Consider the following 22876-nt stretch of genomic DNA (forward strand, 5'->3'; position numbering starts at 1 on the left):
CTCTGTCATGCCATATTGAATCCTGAGGAGAATATTAAGTGGAAGGCAGTAATGCTGCCTCCTGGAGGAGGAGGAGGTCCTATTGCTACATATGATGATTTAAATCAACAAAATAATGATCTGAACAAGTTAATGTTATGTTAACGGCCCTCCCGGAGAGTTTGAAAAGACCCATTGATATGAGTAAGGTTCTGGAATGTAAACCTACTTCTAAAGAGACAGCCCAGGAATTTTGGGAACGTTTTACTACAGCATATCAGACATGTGCTGGAGGTCAGGCATACAAAAGGGTTGCTCAAATATTTTTAATGAACTGCCACCAACAACCCCTTCAGACAGTGACCCGATGTCATAGGAAGGGCTCTGCCGTTAATAGAAAAAGGGGGAAGTGAAGAGCCCATTGTAATGATGAAGGTGCAGGGTGTCTCTCTTCCATTTTTGATTGATGCAGGGGCAACCTTATCCACCCTGGATCAGGAACTTGTGGAGGAATATGGATTCCCTGTAGCTACTTGTACTGTTCGAATGTCTGGACTGGAAGGTAATCTCAGAGACTATCCGACCACAGCATCCTTACAAGTGACTTATGATTACACTACTCATATGTTACCCTTCACAATTACATCAAATTTGGGTTGCAATTTGGCTGGAAGGGACTTGCTCAGAGGACTTGGAGTGGAAATATTGTGCACCGATAGGGGGCTCTATGTGAGTTCACCCTCTGTGCAGCCACAAGCCCTAGTGGCAGTCAGCCCTCCCCAATGGTGATCAGTGGACCTTCTCCCAGTGCCACTCTTCTCTGACCTGCCTAACCCTCATATCACCCTGTGCTATGATCCCACTGGTCACGACTGGGAGAAGGAGCACTTCTATAAGCCGTATGAAGGACACACGGTTAATGTACGCTTGACAGGGAAAGTTGAGGGACAGCAAGGAACAGCCCTGATTGCAGAGGTGCCAGATATGATATGGAAGCAAACTGGATTAATCTATCCACGTGTTACACTCACTGTTAATAAGGGACATATGGCTAAGGAACTCAGTGTTTTGACACAATGTCTGGTGAATCTTGCTGATCCTAATTTGACTACTAAGCAGGAGTTCCCTCAAGGTGTATTGACCTACTGGACGACCACTCAAGAAGTTTTTGGCACATTGAAACATTACCGGTCACAGGACAAGACGGAGATTCCCGATAAGGTCTGGTCTGCATCTCTGTATGAGGTAGGAAAAACCAACTGTGCGCCGGTACACGTATCAGTAAAACCCAACATCCAGCTACCGTCCATACCACAGTACCCTTTGAAGCCGGAAGCACGTGAAGGCATTAGGGAACTGGTGGACTCGTTGGTATGTCAAGGCATCCTCGTACCCTGTCGCTCCCCCTGCAACACACCAATTTTCCCGGTCCCGAAACCTAGACGTTCTGAGTGGCACCTATTATAGGATTTGCGTGCTATCAATGACATTGTGATACCGATGCATCCTATCGTGCCAAATCCAGCCACTATACAGAGTCTCATTCCTGCGGCATCTACGGTGTTTACGGTAATCGATTTACAGCATGCCTCCTTCGCAGTTCCTCTGCACCCAGGCAGCCAGTACCTTTTTGCTTTTACGTATGAGGGACAGCAGTATACAGGGACGAGACTGCCGCAAGGCTTTATTCATTCACCTACATTATTCTCACAGACTCTTCGTAAACAGCTGACATCATTAACTCTTCCCGGTGGCTCCATCATCATCCAATATGTAGGTGACCTGTTGCTGCCAGCCCGGATAGAGCAACCAATGACAAATATACTGAGTCACTTGTGAAGGCACTGTACGAATGGGGATATGTCATTCCCTGACAGAAGGTAACACAGGGTAAAGAAGAGGTAAAGTTCTTAGGAATCATGTTAAGTGCCACTGAAAGAAAACTCACCCTGGCTCGTACTACTCCCATTACTAATTACCCTGCCCCTCAAACACCGAAGCAAATGCGGGCCTTTTTGGGATTGGTTAACTTCTGTCGACAATGGATTCCTAACGCAGCGACATTAACTAAGGAACTTTCACCCGTGAACTCCGTTAATGCGCCACAGCGTTTTACTCTGTCTGATCAACAGCTTACAATGTTTAAAGAGCTGAAAGAAGCCTTGCACTCTGCTCCTGCACTTGGACGACCTCTTTATGACTGCCCATTCCAACTTTATGTTACAATCACGCAAGGGTGCGCCACCACTGTACTTACCCAACATCATGGCGATGTCCAGAGACCGGTTGCCTACTTTTCTGTCAAACTAGATCCTGTGGCACAGGGTGTGCCACCATGCACCCAGATTTCGCCAGCTTTAAATGACATTGTTTATGCAGCCACTAATACTACCCTACACCAGCCGGTCCAAGTTTACATGCAGCATTCGGTCGCGGCCCTCTTGACATCAGAGCAGACCCGCCACATGACTCAAGCATGACTGGGTAGATATGAGGTCTCCCTGTTGGCCAATCCATACCTGACCTTGCACAACTGCACAACTGTTAATCCAGCCTCTTTTCCGACACACCCACCCTCTGAATTGCCAGAGCCGGATCATGATTGTTTGCAGAGAAATCATCTCCTAACCTCAGCTCATGAGGACTTAAAGGACCGTCCCATTAATGGAGCCACAGCCTGGTTTGTGAATGGCTCAGCCTTTGTAGATTGACCAAGGCCAGCGACGATCTGGTTATTCTATCGTACAGGGTACCGATACAGTGATAGAGGCTGCAGCCTTCCATCATCCTCTCTCCACACAACAAGCTGAACGTTTTGCTCTGACACGTGCCTGCATTACAGGAAAGAATATTTCCCTTAACATTTACACTGACTCACGATATGCGTTTGGAGTCGCCCATGATTTTGGCGCATTGTGGCAACATTGTGGATTCCTGACCTCCTCGGGTGCCCCCTATTAAAAATGCTTTGTTTGTATCTAACCTTTTGGCTTCCTTGTCCCAACCTTCCCACCTGGCGATAATTAAGTGTGATGCGCATACTAAAGCCCAAGACCCCATTTCCCTGGGAAATGCCTATGTGGATGCTACTGCAAAGGCTGCTGCTATTCATGAACCCCTCACTGTCTATTCGGATAGTGATAGACAACTCTTGAATAGAACGGCCCTGCTTGACATGGGGAGTGTAGCGAAACTTCAGGGGGACGCCCCTGCAAATTAAATTCAATTATGGAAACAGCAGGGGTGCACTAAAGATCCTGACACATGGTTATGGACCACCCCTGCTGGACAAGTTTGTGTACCAGATAAATTTTTTACCTATGTTACTTAACTATATACATGCAATGACACATTTGGGTACGGAGGGAATGGTAGGAGTGGCACTACAAACGTGGTGACACCCTAATCTGAGAAAGGAGGCACAAAAACGGGCACAAGAATATAATATTTGCCAGAAAAGTAACCCTGGTAAAGCAGTTACGTGTCCTCCGGGTAAGACAAGAATGCCTACGGGCCCATTTGTGTGCATACAGATTGATTTTATAGAATTGCCTAGAGTGCACAGCTATAAGTAGATGGATGGAAACAATACCAGCAGTAAATGCTACACCAGAAGCAATGGCAGGAATTACAATGCAGGAAATAATACCTCGGTTTGGGCTCCCTACCATTATTAGTTCAGACAATGGGCCACATTTTACTGCCAAAGTAAATAAGGAATTATGCCAGCATCTTAGAAGAAAACAACAATTCCACTGTGCTCATCACCCACAGGCAGCTGGAATTGTGGAAAGAGCAAATGGTACATTGAAAAATAAGTTGGCCAAATTAACTGAGGAGACAGGGCTAAATTGGTTGAAGGTACTCCCCCTGGCCCTCTTTGAAATTAGGATTACCCCGCACACTAGCACAGGACTAACCCCAGCGGAAATATTATTTGAAATACCACTGTGCACACCTTGGGCTGCAGATAAAAATATAGAAGTGTGTCTTGACCTACATGCCCTTAGTGAAAGAATGATTAGTTATGTACAAAAACTAACCAAAGTTCTTGAGACTCTACATTCGCAGATACATAACACTCAGAGAAAAGTTAAAGGACAACCACGTTGGATACATCACTCCAATTGTAAGAAGATTGGCCCTGGAAAAGGACAGCATGACACGACAGAGGACAAGCGAGACCCCTGATGAGACTTCCAAGTGGCGAGAATGGACAATTTGTTTTGGGCATCCTTGTAATGAATACCTTGATGCAAGGGGGAAAATGTTCAAACCATGTAGCTAAATGGGAATGGCATGACAATACTTATCTATGCATGTCCTTAATGTATGCATATACCAACTTATAGTGGTCAGGGGATCCCTATGGTAGCAATACCTTTTAACAACACTGAACATAAGGCATGGAAGTGTCACACTAACAGGACCCAGATGAGCACTGGCACAGAGGCATGTCAGCCTATGGCACACACATTTACTAAGTGGTATAAGCCCAAATATAATCAGTCCAGAGAGCCCCTGCATTTTACACTGACCAAGTTTACCAGGGGAGGAACATGTGCAGAATATCACCCATTTAGCAAACCACATCAAGGAATGGATAACCAAGGTATGGGAAATAGGAGAACAGTTTCACAATTACAATTCCCTGGGACCATCTTAGTGGCCTTTTAAGGGGTGGTGAACAAGATTTATCCAGGGTATATGCATCCTCGCTGTTATTCTGTTGATAATATTGCTTTTACGGTGCTTTTGTATGCTACACTCCTGTCTTATGTCAAATTTGCTATAAGTGGTTATCATGGAATGATAAAAGGAGGGAATGTAAAAGTAACTGAGAGTGTAAGGGTTAATGTTGTCCAGCTGCTGTGGTCTAACCACGGCGTGACCATAGAAGAGATGCACGATGTCCAGGTGTCTTGTGTAAATCAAAGTAGTAGTTAGTTAAGGAGTATCCATCTTTGCTAGCTGTTTGCAATAAATGGTTATCCTTGGAGCCTGGAGTTGTCTGTGACTTCAGATTGTAGCATGATGAACTGCTGCTGGGTTACAGAGTGCTTAAAGATAAGAAAATAATGGGTAATGAAGAGAAAGTAAATCATTATAATTAAGCAAAAAATAAATCGTTAGGATAGCTTGGTATGTGAAACTTAGCACATAGGCTTCTTTGTTTTTAGTATAAAAGAGGGACCCTGTCACGTGAAACGCTGAGTGAGGTTCAGTACAGAGCTCGGGTTACACTGTTTACTCTTTCTCTGTATCCCTCACTCCCGCTAGCAAAAGAAAAATAAAGTGTTTGTTCTACCCTCCTTGGTTCTGTTTGTGTTTGCTTTATTACAGTGCGGTTCGACTTTCACACAGATGATGCACCTGAGAGAGGCTCACCACCATCACACTCCTCCCAAGCTTGCTCCATGTCAATGGATACAAGAGGAGATCCTGCTGAGATTCTGCTCTTTAATCAGTCTCTCAGGATTGAGGATGATGTACCCACTCTAGTTCTGAGGAGTGGAAGATGCCTGGACACAAATACTTTTAACCTGGGGTGGTCATTGCACTCCAGCTACCACACAGTCCTAACAGAGTGAGGTCTTGCTTCAATGGCAACAAGGGCCAAGCCGATTTTACACCAGGCTCCGCTGCACAGATGTCACGCAACCACATATGCAAGCACATCGTGACCACACACAAACAGACGTAGCCGCACAATTTTTCCTCACACCCTTTTCCTTAGCCCCATTTCCTTCAAACCCCCACCCACCCCACCCTAATCCCCTCCCATCTTCAGTCTAGCACGACTCTCCCTACCTGTTCCCCTGCATCGACCTCCTCCCTCAGTTTAGCCCCATTCTCAACTCCTTTCCCGCCTCCCCCCTTCCTTTCCCTCTCGACTCCCATTCCCCACAATGCCTGGCTCCTCTACTCTCCAGCTGTGGCTGCTCACTCTATCCCACTGACTGGCATTCCCCACTTGTCGATCCCTCTCCCTGACCAGCTGAGTACACCAACACAAACGACAGGTTACTCTACATAACAAAATTAAATTACTTTCATCAGAAATCACTTTCTTAACTGGGACATTACTATTCAGTCTTTTTTAAAAAATCATAAGTAAACTTCCACTCAGCGCTTAAGCACATCTGTCTTTAGTTAAATATGCACCTTGGTTTCAATGTGCACAAAACAAATCAAATAGCAACAATTGCACAAAGGACTTTACTCAAAGATAGATTTCTATTTTCTTTAACAGCTTGTAATAATCTTGCTTTACAAATTAGTCCAAAGCCTGCTATACAGATTACAAAAATAAAAAGTCATAAGTTTCATCAAAAAATATATTTTACCTCAGGATCATCATCATCAAAGTCATGATAACTGGAATGATCTGGGTTGTTCAATTTATCAAGCAATTCAATAGCAAGGGTACGACTCAAAGACTGTGCCACAAATGGGTGCTGAAACACAATTCAAAAGTACAGTATAAGGAAATTATTGAAATGTTAATGCACTCACAGTAATGTAACAAAACATAATAAACTTGCCTGCAATAATTTCTCAGCAGTCGGTCTTTTCTTAGGATTTTTCGTAAGTGCCAGTTTTACAAACTGATGAAAATTAGTAGACCTGAAACAGCAACATTTTGTAATGAACCAACTTGGAAACAGTAGATCTATAAAAGAAAGACAAACGTCTAAATGGTGCCTACCATTTTATCTTGTCCTTCAACTTTGGGGGCTGGAAGTTGCTTTTTGTCATCAAAAACAAAGCCCTAAAATAAATAAGACAGCCCTGAGTTATAACTTTGTACATGTACATCATTTCTTGACAAGAAGAGGCTAAATATGTAATTTCTTTGTTTCGAATGGTGAGGGTGGGGGGGTAGGAGAAGAACAAAAAAGGTCAGGCAACTACCTTTGTAACCAAAAAGGTTACCAGAAAGTAACATCTGAAATATTAAAAGGATTTAATAATCTGCAATTTAGGAGAAGATATTTGTTCACTTAATTTCACTTCAATAATGCCACTACATTTCTGCACAAGATACTTATCCCCGTGAGGTAAATCCAAAATTAACTGGCCAAGGGGATACACTTAATTTTCTGCTTTCATTACAACACAAAAGCAGTTACAGCTTGAATAGTCAGAGATGAGAATACAGACTCAATATGGAAATGATTTATGTTTCAAAATTCAAGGATTGTGCTGAAGCATTTTTATCTTCAGCCATTTCAAAACTGAACTGACTCACCCCAGGTGGCCAACCCCTGTTATCCAGATAAACTAGCAGAAAGTGTGCTTACCACATGTTTAAGGGTAATAGGAATTATTAAAGCCAGAGAGCAATTTAATTGAAGATGCATGTAGTAGGTGTAGTATTTTTCTAAAAAAGACATTTGTTCCTCTGCAACAGTAACATTAAAATTGAAATAACCTGTTAGTTAGCCCATACCTATGAGGAATGAGGCAATATAGGTCAAAGACAAACCAGGTATGTTTTACTTGAGTCAGATTCATCAAATTACCAAAATGTTTATTCTTGAGCATATAACATCAGGTTGGTGCTTACATATTTCAAACTGATCAGTGTCATTATTCCACATGATATCTGGTTTCAACAGGAAATAGCACTTTTGTGGATTTGATGAAGCAAAGAGGCTATGAACAAGGCTTTAACACCAAAGGATCTGTATGTACACACCCTGAAAAAATGATGCTTTCTGCAAGCTGAGAAAACGATGACAACGTTAGCTTTCTTAGGCCATTCAATGAAAGTACATATTTCTTCAACTAAGATTAAAGTGTTTTCAGTTTTGCTTTGCTTCTAGGACTTTACAGATTTGAAGGATAACCCTTTTATCCTTCAAATGTAAAAAGTCAAGAACCAACTTTAATTTCTCAGTGGAGGATAAATGCTTTGAATCAACCAAGTACACAAGCTCCTTAAATAATCTGGCAGCTTTTAATTAAAGTCCTTCTGCACAAATTCCAGGAATGCTTGTGAATACAAGAATAGGAATTCCATCCTTCAAGCCAGTCTCACTAGTTGGATCAAGACCAACAAGAGCTTCACCTTCCTTTGCTCTCCCAATGAAAATTGGTTGCCTTCAGTTCTGAAGATTTCAAATAACCCAGAATACACAACTATCTGGGAATGGAAAGTTCCAGATTTCCACTAAACCTCTGTGGAAAACTGCTTTCTGATTTCACTTGTAAATATCCAAGTTGAATTCTAGCCACCCAATCAAATTCCTTTATCGTTTCAAACACCTCAAAGAAATCACTTCTCAATCTTAAACTCATAAATGAATGTATGTAAACGTGGTTCATACTTTAACCTTTTAAAATTTGAAAATATTCTGATGGATGTGCTAGTGGACAGGTAAAAGTGCTAGTGGACAGGTAAAAGTACTGTCTGCTCACATCAGGGAAGTGAAAGATCATTCCTGATTTTAAAGGGTTAAAGTATGAGCTACGTTTACATACATTCATTTATAAGAAAATTACATGTTTATAATATGTGAGCAGTAAGGTCATGTTATGGGCATGTAATTCTATTAGTATTTTATTTTTATGTAATTTTGTAACTTTTTCAAGACATGCTTATACATGTCACAGAGTAAACTATAAACCCCATGTAAAAACAATGGAGCAAATGGAATAAACCTTGTGGGTCAGGAGATCAAATTAATATATCACAATTGATGAAGAAGTTTCATATATTGGTTCAAAATGGATTTTGTCGATTTAGCACACGCTGGAAAAAGGCACGTTTATGGATGCAAACAGACTTCGAGCTAAATTTATCACAGAAGGCAAGTGTATCCCTTCAGATTAGTTCAATAATTTATCACTGCATTCCATTTGCTCACTGTAATTGGCCTTAGCAACCCTGGGACACTATATACATCTTTTATTCTTTCTGAAGAAACATGTTCATTACATTTCCTGCATTCCAGATCTAGTCCCTTCTCCCTCCTTTCTAGCACCCAGATCCAACTTCCACATCCAATGGATCACCTCAAGCATTTCCAACACTTCCAATATGATGTCATCAGCAAACACATTGTCCTTCACCTCTCAGTGTTCTGAAGAGATCATTCTCACCATAACAACCTTCCCCACCCTGCCTTACCAAGGCACTTCCCTGTACAACCCTTTAAACTACAGGATATGCCACAACTACCCTTGTAAACTTTCTGCAACCGAGGAAAACCCCATTAGTATGAAATAATGATTTACTTGCAACTTCCCCCAATTTAGTACCTTACATTCAGTACTAACAACATGGTCTTCTCAACAGGTAAGTCACTAAACACACATTGAGTGACTGAACACAGAACAGTACAACACCGTAAGGGCCCTTTGGCCCACAATTTTGTGACGAACTATATGAACACCTCCTCCATGATCAATCTAAACCTTCCCTCCTGCACAGCCCATAACCCTCCATTTTTCTTACTTCCATGTGCCTATCTAAGAGACTTAAGTGTCCCTTTTGTATCAGCCTCTACAACACCCCCAACAGTGCATTCCAGGCACCCACCACTCTCTGTGTAAACAACCTACCTACCTCTGAAATCTTCCCTAAACATTCTTCCTCTGACCTTAAATGGATGTCCTCTGGTATTGGCTATTGCCGCGCTGGAGAAAAGGTGCTGGCTGTCCACTCTTATCTATGCCCCTCATAATCTATACACCTCTATCAATTCACCTCTCATCCTGCGTCGCTCCAAAGAGAAAAGACCTAGCCCATGTCCTTTCCTCATAAGACATGTTCTCTAATCCAGGCAGCATCCTGGTAAATCTCCTCTGCACCCTCTCTAAAGCTTCCAAATCCTTCCTATAATGAAGTGACCGGAATTGAACACAATACTCTAACAGTGGTCTAACCAGAGTTTTATAGAGCTGCAACATTACCTCACGGCTCCTGAACTTAATCCCCCAACTAATGAAGGCCAGCACACCATACACCTTTTTAACCACCCCATCAACTTGCACCGCAACTTTGAGGGATCCATGGACTTGGACCCCAAGATCTCTCTGTTCCTCCACCCTGCTAAAAATCCTGCCATTAACCTTGTACTTTGCCTTCATGTCCATTCTTCCAAAGTGTATCACTTCACAATTTTCCAGATTGAACTCCATCTTCCACTTCTCTGCCCAACTCTGCATCCTGTCTATATCCCGTTGTAACCTACAACAACCTTCTACACTATCCATAAACCTTCCAACCTTGGTGTCATCCACAAACTTACAAACCCTCCACTTCTTCATCCAAGTTATTTATAAAAATCACAAAGCGTTGGGGTCCCAGAACAGATCCCAACAGAACACCACCAGTCACTGACCTCCAGGCAGAATATTCTCCATCTACTACCACCCTCTGCCTTCTGTGGGAAAGCCAATTTCGAATCCACACAGCTATTTCACACAGTTCAATTCCCGCTGCTGTCTGTAAGGAGTTTGTACATTCTCCTCGTCACTGCGTGGGTTTCCTCCAGGTCCTCCAGTTTCCTCCCACATCCACAAGATGTACTTCAGGCGTACTTCAGATGTACTTCAAAGAACTACAGGTGGCATGGGCTCGTTGGGCCAGAATGGCCTGTTACCGTGCTGTATAATTAAAGTTTTAAAAACTTTTCCATACTGTCTACTTTGCAAAACGTCTCCATTCAGTCTGCAAATATGACCAAGCCTCTGCCAATCTGTTAATTTTTCTCTCCATTCCACTCCCACTCTTACCCTCGTTCTTTGGTCCCTGCACTGTTGTCAGCCAGCTACTTTGCTCAAATGAATTAAATGCGAGTTCAAGGAATACCTTCTTCCCACTAGACTCAACACAGCCTTCCAACTCAACATCAAGTTAAAATTATTTCAGACCGTGATGCTTTCAACACTGTAGTTTTAGTTCAGATTTCCAGCAGGCACACCATTTTCCTTTTGTGATTTCAGATAATGATTCTGTTTCTTCTATTAGGCCTATTGTTTTGTTTCTCTCCCTGTCCCATTACCACCTGTTTTTGCTTTGCATTCTCAGCCCTTTTCTCATTTGATTTCTCCTGCCTTCCAACCCATTATAGTAAAACTCCAATAGTCTGCAAGCCAACTATTTGGAAATCCCAATGGTTCGGCATCTGTCTCATCAGGTGGTACTTGCTGCACTCCCTTGACGCTCACTGGACCCTGATCCCCAAGGTCTCTTTCAACTCACCTGGTTCACTGGAAAACTTATAACAAAACTGTATAACATCTAAAAAAGATTAATAGTGTGTTGTGGTATTAATAGAAATAACATCCAATAGTCTCTCACTCTGGTATCTTGGTCCCAAGCATGCCAGATTGTCAGAGTTTTATTGTACATACTTGCCTATATTAATCTCCTCCCATCTCCCTAATCTTCTTAAAATGTTTCTAACTTCATTTAGTTATGAAAAACCAGTGACTGTGACATTAACTGTTCTTTATCAATACTGCCTGACCCGCTTCCAGCATTCAGTAATTCATTTTTGCAAAAGATTACAAGTCAACAAGTTACTAAATTATTTCCAAAACCAACATATTCTATATTATAAAAAAAAATTCACTAAACTGCTAAACATTGGGAGTCCTGTATTTAAGATCAACATTTTCATCAAATTACATAATTTTTCTGCTGTATGTACAAACATACATATTTCATTCTTCATTTCAACCAAGATTTTAAATTTCCAACACTACATAAATGTGGACTAATAAAATGTAGACAACATCACCAGCACTTTTGTCTATTTCCCTGTAAAGAACAGTGGAGTCCAATCACAGGATACTGTAACACAAGCTAATACAATGATCAGTTTTCTGCATAGAAGCACCTTCCTTTTATAAGTAAACTAAATTTTTGACAGTTTTAATATTACAAATCTCAGACATGCCTTCACATATGACAAATCATGCATGAAATTTCACTTTTATTACCAGTAATACCGTAGCCTAAATAATGCATTACTAGTAAAGTGGCTACACCATGTCGATTTAAAAGAGGGTCAATAACACTGTTCCAATCACTAAGAACAAAACTTGCATTTGCTTTGCTGCAGAGATTATGTTTATTACAATTATACTTTCAGAATCTATGACTTCTCAAATCAAATTGCCAAAAAAAGTTCATTACAAATCAATATTCAAGTTACTGAAAATATTTTGCCAGTGTGAAGATAGGGTTGAAAATCAACAAGGCTATTTTCAGTTCTCACCTCATTGGATGCAAGTCAAACATTGGTGGCTGAAGTTCAGCGAGCTCAATACCAGTTATACCAACTGCCCAGATATCACACAGTTGATTATATCCACCTTTCCTCTCCACAGCTGCAACTTCTGGGGCCATCCTGGAGAACAAAGTTCACACATGAATTTGTTCTGTATGTTTCCACAGAAAATTAAATTAATAAACAAAAGAAATCAGTATTTCAACAACTAACATAATTTCACTTACTATTTGATATTTGCCATAGAAAATGTTTCATGAACTTACCTCCCAAGTAAATACTACAGTGGTGGGTAACATTACAAGATCAATTCCACACTTTTTGGTAATGATGCATATTTCAGTGATCAGTGAAATAATGCTATTTTATGTATCACACATCCACTTCAATTAACATCAATGGAGTTGTTAATGACATACAACTTCCAATGCTAGTTCTAATCAACAACTCACCTGGCCCTTCTGAAAGGCTCTAAGAGTCAATTTCACCCAGAATGAATCGGAACCTTAGGCAAAAGAGCAGTGATTTTGTTTTCTCTGCACAGCTATGCCATTTTCTGTGATACACACTGCTTAGGATTCAGAAGGATCTAAAATGTCATGGTATTTCAGATACATTTCAGATAAACAGGCGTCAAATCTACACAGACAGCAACGGAAATAGCCGACGTTCATTGGCAAGCATAAAAAATACAAGTACATTACAAGCCTTTAATCGAACAAGTAGACATGCAGAATATCAATAAATAGTATCTCAAAGGATAACTAATAGACCTCCTTCATACAGTTGAGATTATGTGAATAATATCGAATAAAAGCAAAGTTTAACATTTTTTCTTCCATGATGGGCATATATACTTGGCAAAACCCCTGAAATGTGAAGAATATGAAGTTAAGACTGCCAGGCAGAGGATTCAGGATTTTTTTCAAATAACAGCATCCTTTAAGGTGCTTTGGGGGAAATTGAGATGTTGTGACAGTACAACACAAAGGTCACCCTCCTATGATCTCCTCATACTCCAACAATGTATAAAGGTCCAAAAGTTGATTACTTGCATTGATAAGCTAAATCAGCCTCCTAATCCTTACAACCATGCAGTAAAGCCCACAGAGCTATTACAAGGGGATGATAAAATGGGACGGATGCAAACACTTCCCCAATACTGCAGAATTTCCCCAATACTGCAGAATTTCCCCAATACTGCAGAAACTATAACAAAATACCACATTAAAAGGATGAAGGCCCTATTTCAAACATGCTAACTGCTGCTCAGAGATCTGCAAAAAACTTTAATGTGTTAAACACCAAGGCATGAGCCAACTCCCAAAATCCTCAGCTAAACCATAACAAAGAATACATTTCACTATCCTTCCGGTTATATCACTGGATTACCTAACATCTACATCAAACTGACCACCAAAAAGGCATAAAGTTCCTGGGGTGCAGTGAACAAATATTTAAAACTACACTTTGCACTTCCTTCATTATAAAACCTACAATCTCACCCAAATGAAGAAGCAATGCTTAAACAGGGTAAAACATGCTCTTTACTTAAATAAAACAAAGGGGAGAACCTGTCCTTTCACCTCTTCCCTTCCTACTATCCAGGCACCCAGACTGTCTTTCCAGGTGAAGCGGCAATTCACCTGTGCACCTTCCAATCTAGTGTACAGCACAATGTGATCTCCACTACATTGCAGAAACCAATGGCAGACTGGGTGATCACTTTGCAGAGTACCTGCACTCAGCCTGCAGGAGTGACCACAAGCTCCCTTACCTGCCACTTTATTTCGCCATCCTGCTATCACTCAGACCTATCTACCTGTGGCCCTGCACTGTTACAACAAGGCCCAACACAAGCTTGAGGAACATATCATCTTTCATCTAGGCAAGCTGCAGCCTTCTGAACTCAATATTATATTCTCTGCCTTGAGGTAACTTGCTTTCTTTCTACCTGTATCAGAACTGGCCATTGCTGCCAGTCATCCACCTATGATCCTAGCTCAGTTTTTCTCTTTCCATTGGTGTGGAACTGGGCACATCCCACATATGTTAGCAACACATAAACAAAGAAGCATTATGTGCTTAAACTGCCACATTAATGCATTTGGTCTCACCCAATCAGAGATATTCCCTTTGTCCTACACATACCTCCACTACCTTTCCTACTACTGAAAACTAATTTTTTTTCTCTCTTTCCTCGGACCTGAAGCATTCCCTCTGTTTCTCTTTCCACAGATGCTGCCTGATCTGCAGAGTGTTTCCAATATTTTTCTGTTTTTATTAAAGGAAAAAAATCTTGGGCTTGTCCAAAGAATCACTCTTTCCTCATACCAAGGCTCATCAACAAATGCAAATGGCATCAAATACATCTTGTTGCAGATACGGTTCATTATTTTGTAGAATATTTCATTTTGTTAACCCTTACACATACTGAGAACCAATCTAGTTGCATAGAACAGAACAAACTTCCATGCTTGATATTGGCACAGAAATCACAGACAGCATTTAATTATTAGGGGATCAGTTGAATATATTCTGGCTTTGAGTGCAAAAATCTGGACCTTGGTCCCCTTCTGACAAGCTTGGTAACAAGGGATAGGAAAAAAAACACACAAGGAAAAATGCAAAAAGAAAGAAAGCTATGAAAATCCATATGAAAATCTATGCAGATAAAGGAATGACTATCTCATCTTCACAGGATGTGGAAACCAACTTATCCATTTATAGAATATTCCTTGAACTAAAGATTCAAGGAATACTCCTGTAGGCCACACATGCTGACAAGTTTCATACTATCAGTTTGATTGCACATGACTTACAGATTATGGAAAATCACTTAAAAGAACAAAAGCAATGTCCTGCTAAAAGTACAGTTTGGGTTTTGCAAAAAAAAGTCCTTTTAAACAATGTCTGCCTGTTCAGGTAATTGCACAAGACCCCACAGCACAACTTAAAGCAAGGAAAATGTCCCAGTATGTTGAGCAACTGGCCATTTATCTCATTGCGGCACTAGCCATCCACTAGAGTAGCTTGTACATTGTCTTCATTGGAACAGTTAATAATTCCTGATTCATTGATTACAAAGCTAGTTGGGATGTTCTGAAGGTGAAGGATGCTAAATAAATTAAATTGCCTTCTATGAATGCATTCTGATTCATTGAAGAACACTAGGAAAGTCAGCGGGCCAGAAAAATGAAGACTTCCCTGGATCTGCTGGCAGTCTAAGATCTCACTGTCTTGTGTTTTGTTAAGATAATTCAGGTTCAAGTGTGAACAATTATCTTAAAATAAACAAGATTAACAAACATTTGACCTACAAGAGAGTCAGGGGATAGGGGGAAAGAGTGGAAAAGTGGCATCCAGTTTAGCGTTGGATCAGGCACGATATTATTAAATAGCGGAGAGGGTTCAAGAAGCCTGCTGACCTACTCCTGTTCCTCTTTCTTACATCCTTATAAAGAGGGAATGTAAAAACGCATGGTGACCAGCTGAAGGATGACTTTGGTTCCAGATTATAACAAATAGCATGACACAGATGTTTAAGAACAAGGAAGTACTAAAATGATTAAATTAAATTATGAAATTTGAGGTCAAACAGTGGGATATATGAGAATCTATAAAATTCAAGAGACATTAATTTCTGTATTCAGCTGTAGATTTTAATGATATCTCCTGTGCTTATTAATCTCTTCAGTATCAACACACCATAATCACAAATAAAGAAACCATAAAAAAAAGGGAAATCAACATTACCAATATGGAGTACCAATAAACGATTTTCTTTTTGCTATAGTTGCAGTGATCTGCGCAGAAACTCCAAAATCAGCTGTAATGCAAATGGCAGAATATTTATTGCATTAAAAAGATGTTCCATTTTATGTACAGTATGGAGTATCAGAACTACTTTTAGCCCTTTCACTCTTCCCTGATGGGTCATCGCCAAGAGCTTGTATCTTAAATGTAACACTCAGCTCCTTACTGCAACCATGATGACATCAGATTATTGTGGTGCCTCTACTTGCTCAGGAGGCAACAGAAATTTGGTATGTCCCCTTTAACCCTCACTGATTTTTATCGATGCACCATAGAAAGCATCCTATCCAGATGCATCACAGCTTGGTATGGCAACTGCTCTGCACCAGACCACAAGAAACTGCAGAGAGTTGTCGAGATAACTCGGCACTAGCCTCCCGTCCATGGACTCTGTCTGCACTTCTTGCTGCATCGGTGAAGCAGCCAAAATAATCAAAGACCCCACCCACCCCACACATTCTGTCTTTTCTCTCCCCCCACCCCCACCAACCAGGGAAGATCAAAAACCTGAAAGCACAAACCACCAGGCTCAAGGACAGCTTCTATCCCACTGTTATAAGACTATTGAATGGTCCCCTTGTATGATAAGATGTACTCTTTACCTCTCAATCTACCTCATTATGGCCTTGCACCTTCTTATCTGCCTGCACTGCACTTTCTCTGTAACTGTAATATATTATTCTGCATTCTGTTATCATTTTCCCTTAGACTACCTTGATATACCCGGGTACATGTGACAATAATAAACCAATTTACCAATTTAGTTCACCAATTTGTGATGCAGCAATGTGCATTAAAAAAAAGTGAGAAATGCTTTTCCATTCACTTCTGATTAAGAAACCCAAGTCACATTGAACTGTATATATGCATTGTGATTCATGCTTTTTAGAATAAAAACAACCATGAACATCTGGGTTATGAAGTTAGACACACTGAGCACTTGCCTAAGAATTAATGATCAGCAGTTTGTTTTACTGAAAATCTCCCACTGAGTCTTCACATTATTCCACATTAGAAAATCCACTACTTACAAAATGAAAAGCAGAAATGCTCTCAACTCATGAGAAACTCGTGCTTAAAAATAATCATCACTCCAGTCATCAGATTTCAATTGATTAGCCTACAAACATTTTAAAGGACTCTTAAAAACCAAGGTCCTTCATTAAAAGCTGTTTTTATCAATGTTTCAAAATTATATGCAGCTGCAATAGTTACAGTGAAGCAAAAAAGCTCCCCTTGCACAGTAAGTTTAAACAGGGAATTACTGGGCCAGCTCCTACTAAGCTGGAACTAATCGGTATTCAGACTCATATCTGGAATTTCATCCCTTAACCTTTCTCTTTTTGCCTTTAAGCATGTCCACAATACTTTTGGTCATCTGGCCAATATCATGATATTTCACTCAGTGTCCAATTTAGTAAACATTCCTGCAACTATAAATGCTTTACAAATAAAAATCGTTACATCGTAGATTTATAAATAAAAAGTTATATCTCTTTTTCTATCCTGAATTGGTTCAGAGCTTTTCAAAACCTGATTTTGACTTCTGTTTCACTGCTGGTGATCTGCTTTACAATTAAGAAAATTCTGATTTTCCTATTTTCCTTTCAGTCCTCAATTTATTTACTCTAGTATTTAAACCGTGCACTTGGAATAACTTTCCTGAATATGAACAAGCTACAATATGAAAACCTCAATTTAATTTGCATAAAAAATTTGCGACAGCCAGCAACAATCATTCATTAACAATTTAATAATTCTGAAAAGAGAATATATTCTTACCTAATTTCACATGGCCATTATCTGTCAGAAGAATATTTGCTCCCTTTAATGGGAAAATGTATATTAAAATTCAATATACTGAATACCTTGCTTACATATTTAACAATATCATATAGTCAGTTTCCAATTGACATCAAGAAAGTAAAGGTATTGTAACTAAGGTTACACATTTTATAGCTATCTCTGGATGTTAATTGTTTGATAGTTTGATGATTCATGGAAACAAACTCAATGGACAAAGAATGTACATACTGTATCATATTCTAAACGCTGACTTTTTCTCTTTCCAGACATTGCTGCCTGATCTGCTGAATTTGTCTAGCACTTTCTGTTTTTGCTTCAGATTTCCAGCATCATTTTTTTTTTGATTTTCGTATCATATCATTTGTTCTTAATGCAATTCAGGAATGCAAAACAAATATAAATGGAAAGCAAAAACACTGCAATTGTTGGATATCTAGAACAGACACAAAGAGTACTGGAAACAACAAGTTAGACAGCAATAAAGAGATTCCAATTTGGACAGAAAAATCAGTGAAAATTTAACTGAGAAAATCAAAACATCTCACCTTAATAAAATACAATATCATGACTAATATGGATGAGAAATGTATGCGACTTCAACATCCTGATAAGGTCGACCATTGAAATAATTTCTATTTCACAATATAGTCTGGCTCTTTTTAAGCTTGGTTACAAAGCCAAGGCCCTTCCCATCCATATTACTGCACTATCATGGCACTGATGAAAACGTGGTTCACAGGGGAAGAAATTTCCCTCTACTGAAGTCTCCCTGCTTGACTGTACTACCTATCCAACCTGCCATGTTGGTTGTGTGGTCCATACCAAAGTAATCTGGTGTCCTCTCCTCTGAGAATTTGTGTTTCACTCTTCAAAATCGTTAAAATCTAAAATCCACTCAGCCCCACCAAAGTTCTCTCCAGGTACTCATTCCTTTGCTCACATATTCTTCTTCCTCCAAAATTTCAAACTCCACATCACACCTTGCGACTGTTCCCCTGCATTCACTGCTCTAATGTCTGCCTTTAATATCCCCCTCTATACAAACTCTGCTAACGGCATTCACAACCACCCAATCTTTGCTATCTCATGTGGCTTTGATTTCCATCATCTCAATCACAGACAAGACGGTCTCTAACTCTATTAGCATTCACTTCCTACTCCACATTCTTCCATGCCCACTCTTATGAATCTTTCTAATATCCCCTATAATGCCACCTTCAAACTGCTACCTAGCCAATCTTTGGCCTTCTACTCACCAGGAAACTTCTGCACCTACTGATCAATTCAATTTCACCCTTGATCTCCACCTAAGACTTGGAGGTCTACATCACCAGCCAAGTCCATTCTCTTCCCTAGCACCCAATGTTCCTCCACCTTTATTGTATTAATTCACAACTAGCCATACAACCCAGATTTGCTGGACTATATAAAGCATTACTTGATGCTTCTGGCAAAACAGCTCATTACTCCAAGATCATTTTGAAAAGATAACCCCTATCTACTTTTCTTCCCTCTTAACCGTCTGCGGAAAGCACTCTCCCTTGACCTTTTCACTGTCATCACAACGAGAAGCATGGGACTTCTTGGACTGAGACCATCTGCCCAGTTACCTTCTTGGCATCAAGAGATTGCTTGTCTTAAATGTGTATTTTCTCCAGTTTCTCACTTATCCCTCATTCCTCCCCATCCCCATCCCATGGCCTTTCCAAGCTCAATTTCCCATGACATACACTTCCTGCTCTCCATATCCCACAACTAAGCTGATCATACAACTTTCTTTCCCGACTTCCACGTTATATGATTTTGTTAATGGTTCATTCTGCTCAAATTAGTAGTGCTTCTTCTCAAATGTAGCATCTTCATCCATTCTCTTCCGACCCTTTCACCTGTGCAATCTACTGCTTCATTTCCAACCTGCTTTTCTTCTCCAAAGTCTTTGGAAGTATTGTTGCTTCTCAGATCAGTGCTCACATTCTCTGCAATTGTCTGCAATGTTTGAACCTCTTCCTCTCTGCAACCTTTAACACAGTTGATCATACGATTTTCCTCCAATGTCTTTCCTTGACATCCAGCCAAGTGAAATTGCCATGTCATGGTTCCACACTTATCTATCTAGTTGTAGCCAAAAGATCTCCTGCAACTGCTTCCATTCCCCACACTCACAAAATTCTGAAATTAATCAAATATCTATTCTTGCACTCTCCCATTTCTAACCTACATCCTAACTCTTGGCAGCACTATCAGAAAACAAAACTCCAGATTCCTCATGAACATCAATGGCACTCAGCTCTACCGCACCACCATCTCTCTCCAGTATTGTTAGCAGACTGCTTGTGCAATATCCTGCGCATGAGCTGTAATTTTCTCCTTAGTAATCAAGACCAAGACCACACACCATACTCCCTTCTCATCATTCCCATCTACTTGTCTGGCCACTGTCTCATCCTGAAACAAATTTTTTGCATCTCAGTTTCTTTGAAATTCCTGCACAATCTATGCTTAATTTTAAATGGGTTGTTAGACTCTTGAACTACTTGAAAGAGCCAAGACAACAATAGCAGTGAAAAGGGATTAATAAAATTCAGCGGTTTAAAAAAAACAAATTTATTCAGTGAGCTTCCACTGTGTTTGCTGAAATGAAACAGAATTCCCTAAATATAGCGCAACCGTGATATAACGTGCCTCATTATATTGTTGTGTCGGGTACACCGTAGGTATTACAATCTCCCTCAAGACAGTGCATTTTTATTTCTGGGTCACAGAGAGGCCATAATATTCCCAGCAGAATGCAACAGACCTTTGTTTGTCACAGTTCCTCTGACAACGGCAGTGCTGAGAAACAGATTTTGGAAAAGGACCGAGTGCTGGGGAACTGTTCTACAAAGTGTTGCTCTGAGATTCGGCAATGGAGATTGAGTGGAGAGAATGGGGATGGGCACTGGAGAAATCTGTTCAAACTGCTGGTGTATGTACTGTGGAAGCTTAAAACATGGGAGTTAAAGTTGTCCCCCAACTTCAGCATTATTATAAAGGTTGTATGTACAAAGTTTAAGATTTCTGTGATAAGATACTATATGGTTAGCTAAAACATCCACTGTTCACAATTTTCCATGGTTGGCAATTAAAGTGTAATAATTACAGTTCATCCAGGTCAGGTCTGGTGTATAATATTACTACATAACAGACAACTGACTTAGACCTTAAACAACTTTTTTAAATTTCAAAAATAGACTATTCTTAATACAAAATATATAAAGGAGGAAACAATGCAAAAAACTTTTACGTTAATGGTCGTTACATTCAATGCTGTAAACTTCTAAAGAACAAAACACAAACAAACATAGCACCATTGCCACTCACGTGGCTCCCTGAGGTGATACCCCTTTCATTGTTTGAGGAGCTGTCCCACCCAACTCCACCCCTCCATGTGCGGTAACAGACCGAGCCTACACTGTGGTCCTTCCCCAGAGCGCCTAAACACTGATTGCACTGAGCTTCAGTGCATCCCTCAGCACCTACTCCTGCTGCCTGGACTGTGCCAGTCTGCAGCATTCCCTTACAGACATCTTGCTGTGCTGGAAGACCAACAAGTTTCGGGCAGACCAAAGAGTATACTTCACCGAGTTGATGACCTTCCAGCAGCACATGTCTGTCTCGGTGTGTGTCCCCAGGAACAGCTCATAGACCAGAGAGTCCTCTGTTACACAGCTGCTGGGGATGAACGGGGACACGAATCTTTGCATCCATTTCCACAGCTTTGCAGACCCACAGTCTGCAAAGAGATGGGTAACCATCTCTTCCCCACCGCAGCCATTCTGAGGGCAGCGTACATTGGGGGTGATGTTTCTTCTGTAGAGAAAGGCTGTAATTGGGAGGGCACCTCTCACTGCCAGCCAAGTGAGGTCTTGGTTGATCAGGTCTCGTGTTGAGGCACTCTGCCAGATTTTATTTTATTCAAAATAAACTTTATTCATAATAAAAGACAAACTATATACAATTACAAAACAGTGCAAACCTTCACATTCTTGTACAGATCATTCATTGGTGTTACCTTTTTATATAAAAAACAGCACCGATGCCACACATGTGGCTCCCTGGAAGCTACCCGGTCCCATATTTACAATATTTAGGGGCTTTCTCGCCTGTCCCCGCCCTTCCCTCTCCAGTGGCAGAAGAACCCTAAACTGTAGTCCTTCCCCACCGAGCTTTTGCGTTGGCTGCGCCCAGCTTCAGTGCATCCCTCAGCACGTACTCCTGCAGCCTGGAATGTGCCAGCCCGCCGCATTCCGCTACGGACATCTCGCAGTGCTGGAAGACCAACAAGTTTCGGGCAGACCAAAGAGCATCTTTCACCAAGTTGATGACTTTCCAGCAGCAGTTGATGTCCGTCTCTGTGTGTGTCCCCGGGAACAGCCCGTAGATCAGAGAATCCTCTGTTACACTGCTGCTGGGGATGAACTGTGACAAGGACCTTTGCATCTTTCACCACACCCTCCTCGCAAACCTACAGCCTGCAAAGACATGGGCGACCGTCTCGTCCCCAGCACAGTCCTCCCAGGGGCAACGCGCGCTGGGAGTGAGGTTCCAACCATACAGGGAGGATCTGACTGGGAGGGCCCCTCTCACTGCCAGCCAAACGAGGTCTTGGTGCTTGTTGGTGAGTTCTGGCAATGAGACATTCTGCCAGATGGTCTGGACAGTCTGCTCAGGGAACCACCCCACAGTATATATTGAGTCCTTCTGCTGCAGTGCCTGCAGGATGTTCCGTGCTGACCACTGCCTGATGGACTTGTGGTCAAAGGTATTGGTCTGGAAGAACTTTTCCACGAAGGACAAGTAGCACAGCAGCGTCCAGCTGACTGGGACGCCATGTGGCCATGGGACCAGACCTATCCTTCGCAACAGCAGGGACAGACAGAACCTCGGTACGTAGTGACACTTGGTGCCCACATACTTGGGTTCCACGCACAGCCTGATGCAGCCACAGATGAAAGTGGTCATCAGGAGGAGGGTGACAATGGGGACAC

The 22876-nt window shown here is 41.1% G+C and overlaps 1 protein-coding gene across 6 annotated transcripts in view; it reads right to left on the bottom strand.

Moving 5' to 3' along the window:
* map4k3b (mitogen-activated protein kinase kinase kinase kinase 3b) overlaps window positions 1–22876 on the bottom strand; it is a 212181-nt gene that overhangs the window by 83892 nt on the left and 105413 nt on the right. For all 6 annotated transcript variants that reach the window (XM_052011030.1, XM_052011028.1, XM_052011026.1 and 3 more), the window contains exons 7-12: window positions 17826–17868; window positions 15984–16056; window positions 12216–12347; window positions 6689–6751; window positions 6525–6606; window positions 6327–6437 (exon numbers count right to left, since the gene is read on the bottom strand). In XM_052011030.1, the coding sequence (XP_051866990.1) occupies window positions 6327–6437; window positions 6525–6606; window positions 6689–6751; window positions 12216–12347; window positions 15984–16056; window positions 17826–17868 (504 nt within the window). The remainder of the gene's footprint in view (window positions 1–6326; window positions 6438–6524; window positions 6607–6688; window positions 6752–12215; window positions 12348–15983; window positions 16057–17825; window positions 17869–22876) is intronic.

Source organism: Pristis pectinata, chromosome 3, assembly GCF_009764475.1.
Source record: "Pristis pectinata isolate sPriPec2 chromosome 3, sPriPec2.1.pri, whole genome shotgun sequence".
In the NCBI taxonomy this organism is placed as follows: Eukaryota; Metazoa; Chordata; class Chondrichthyes; order Rhinopristiformes; family Pristidae; genus Pristis; species Pristis pectinata.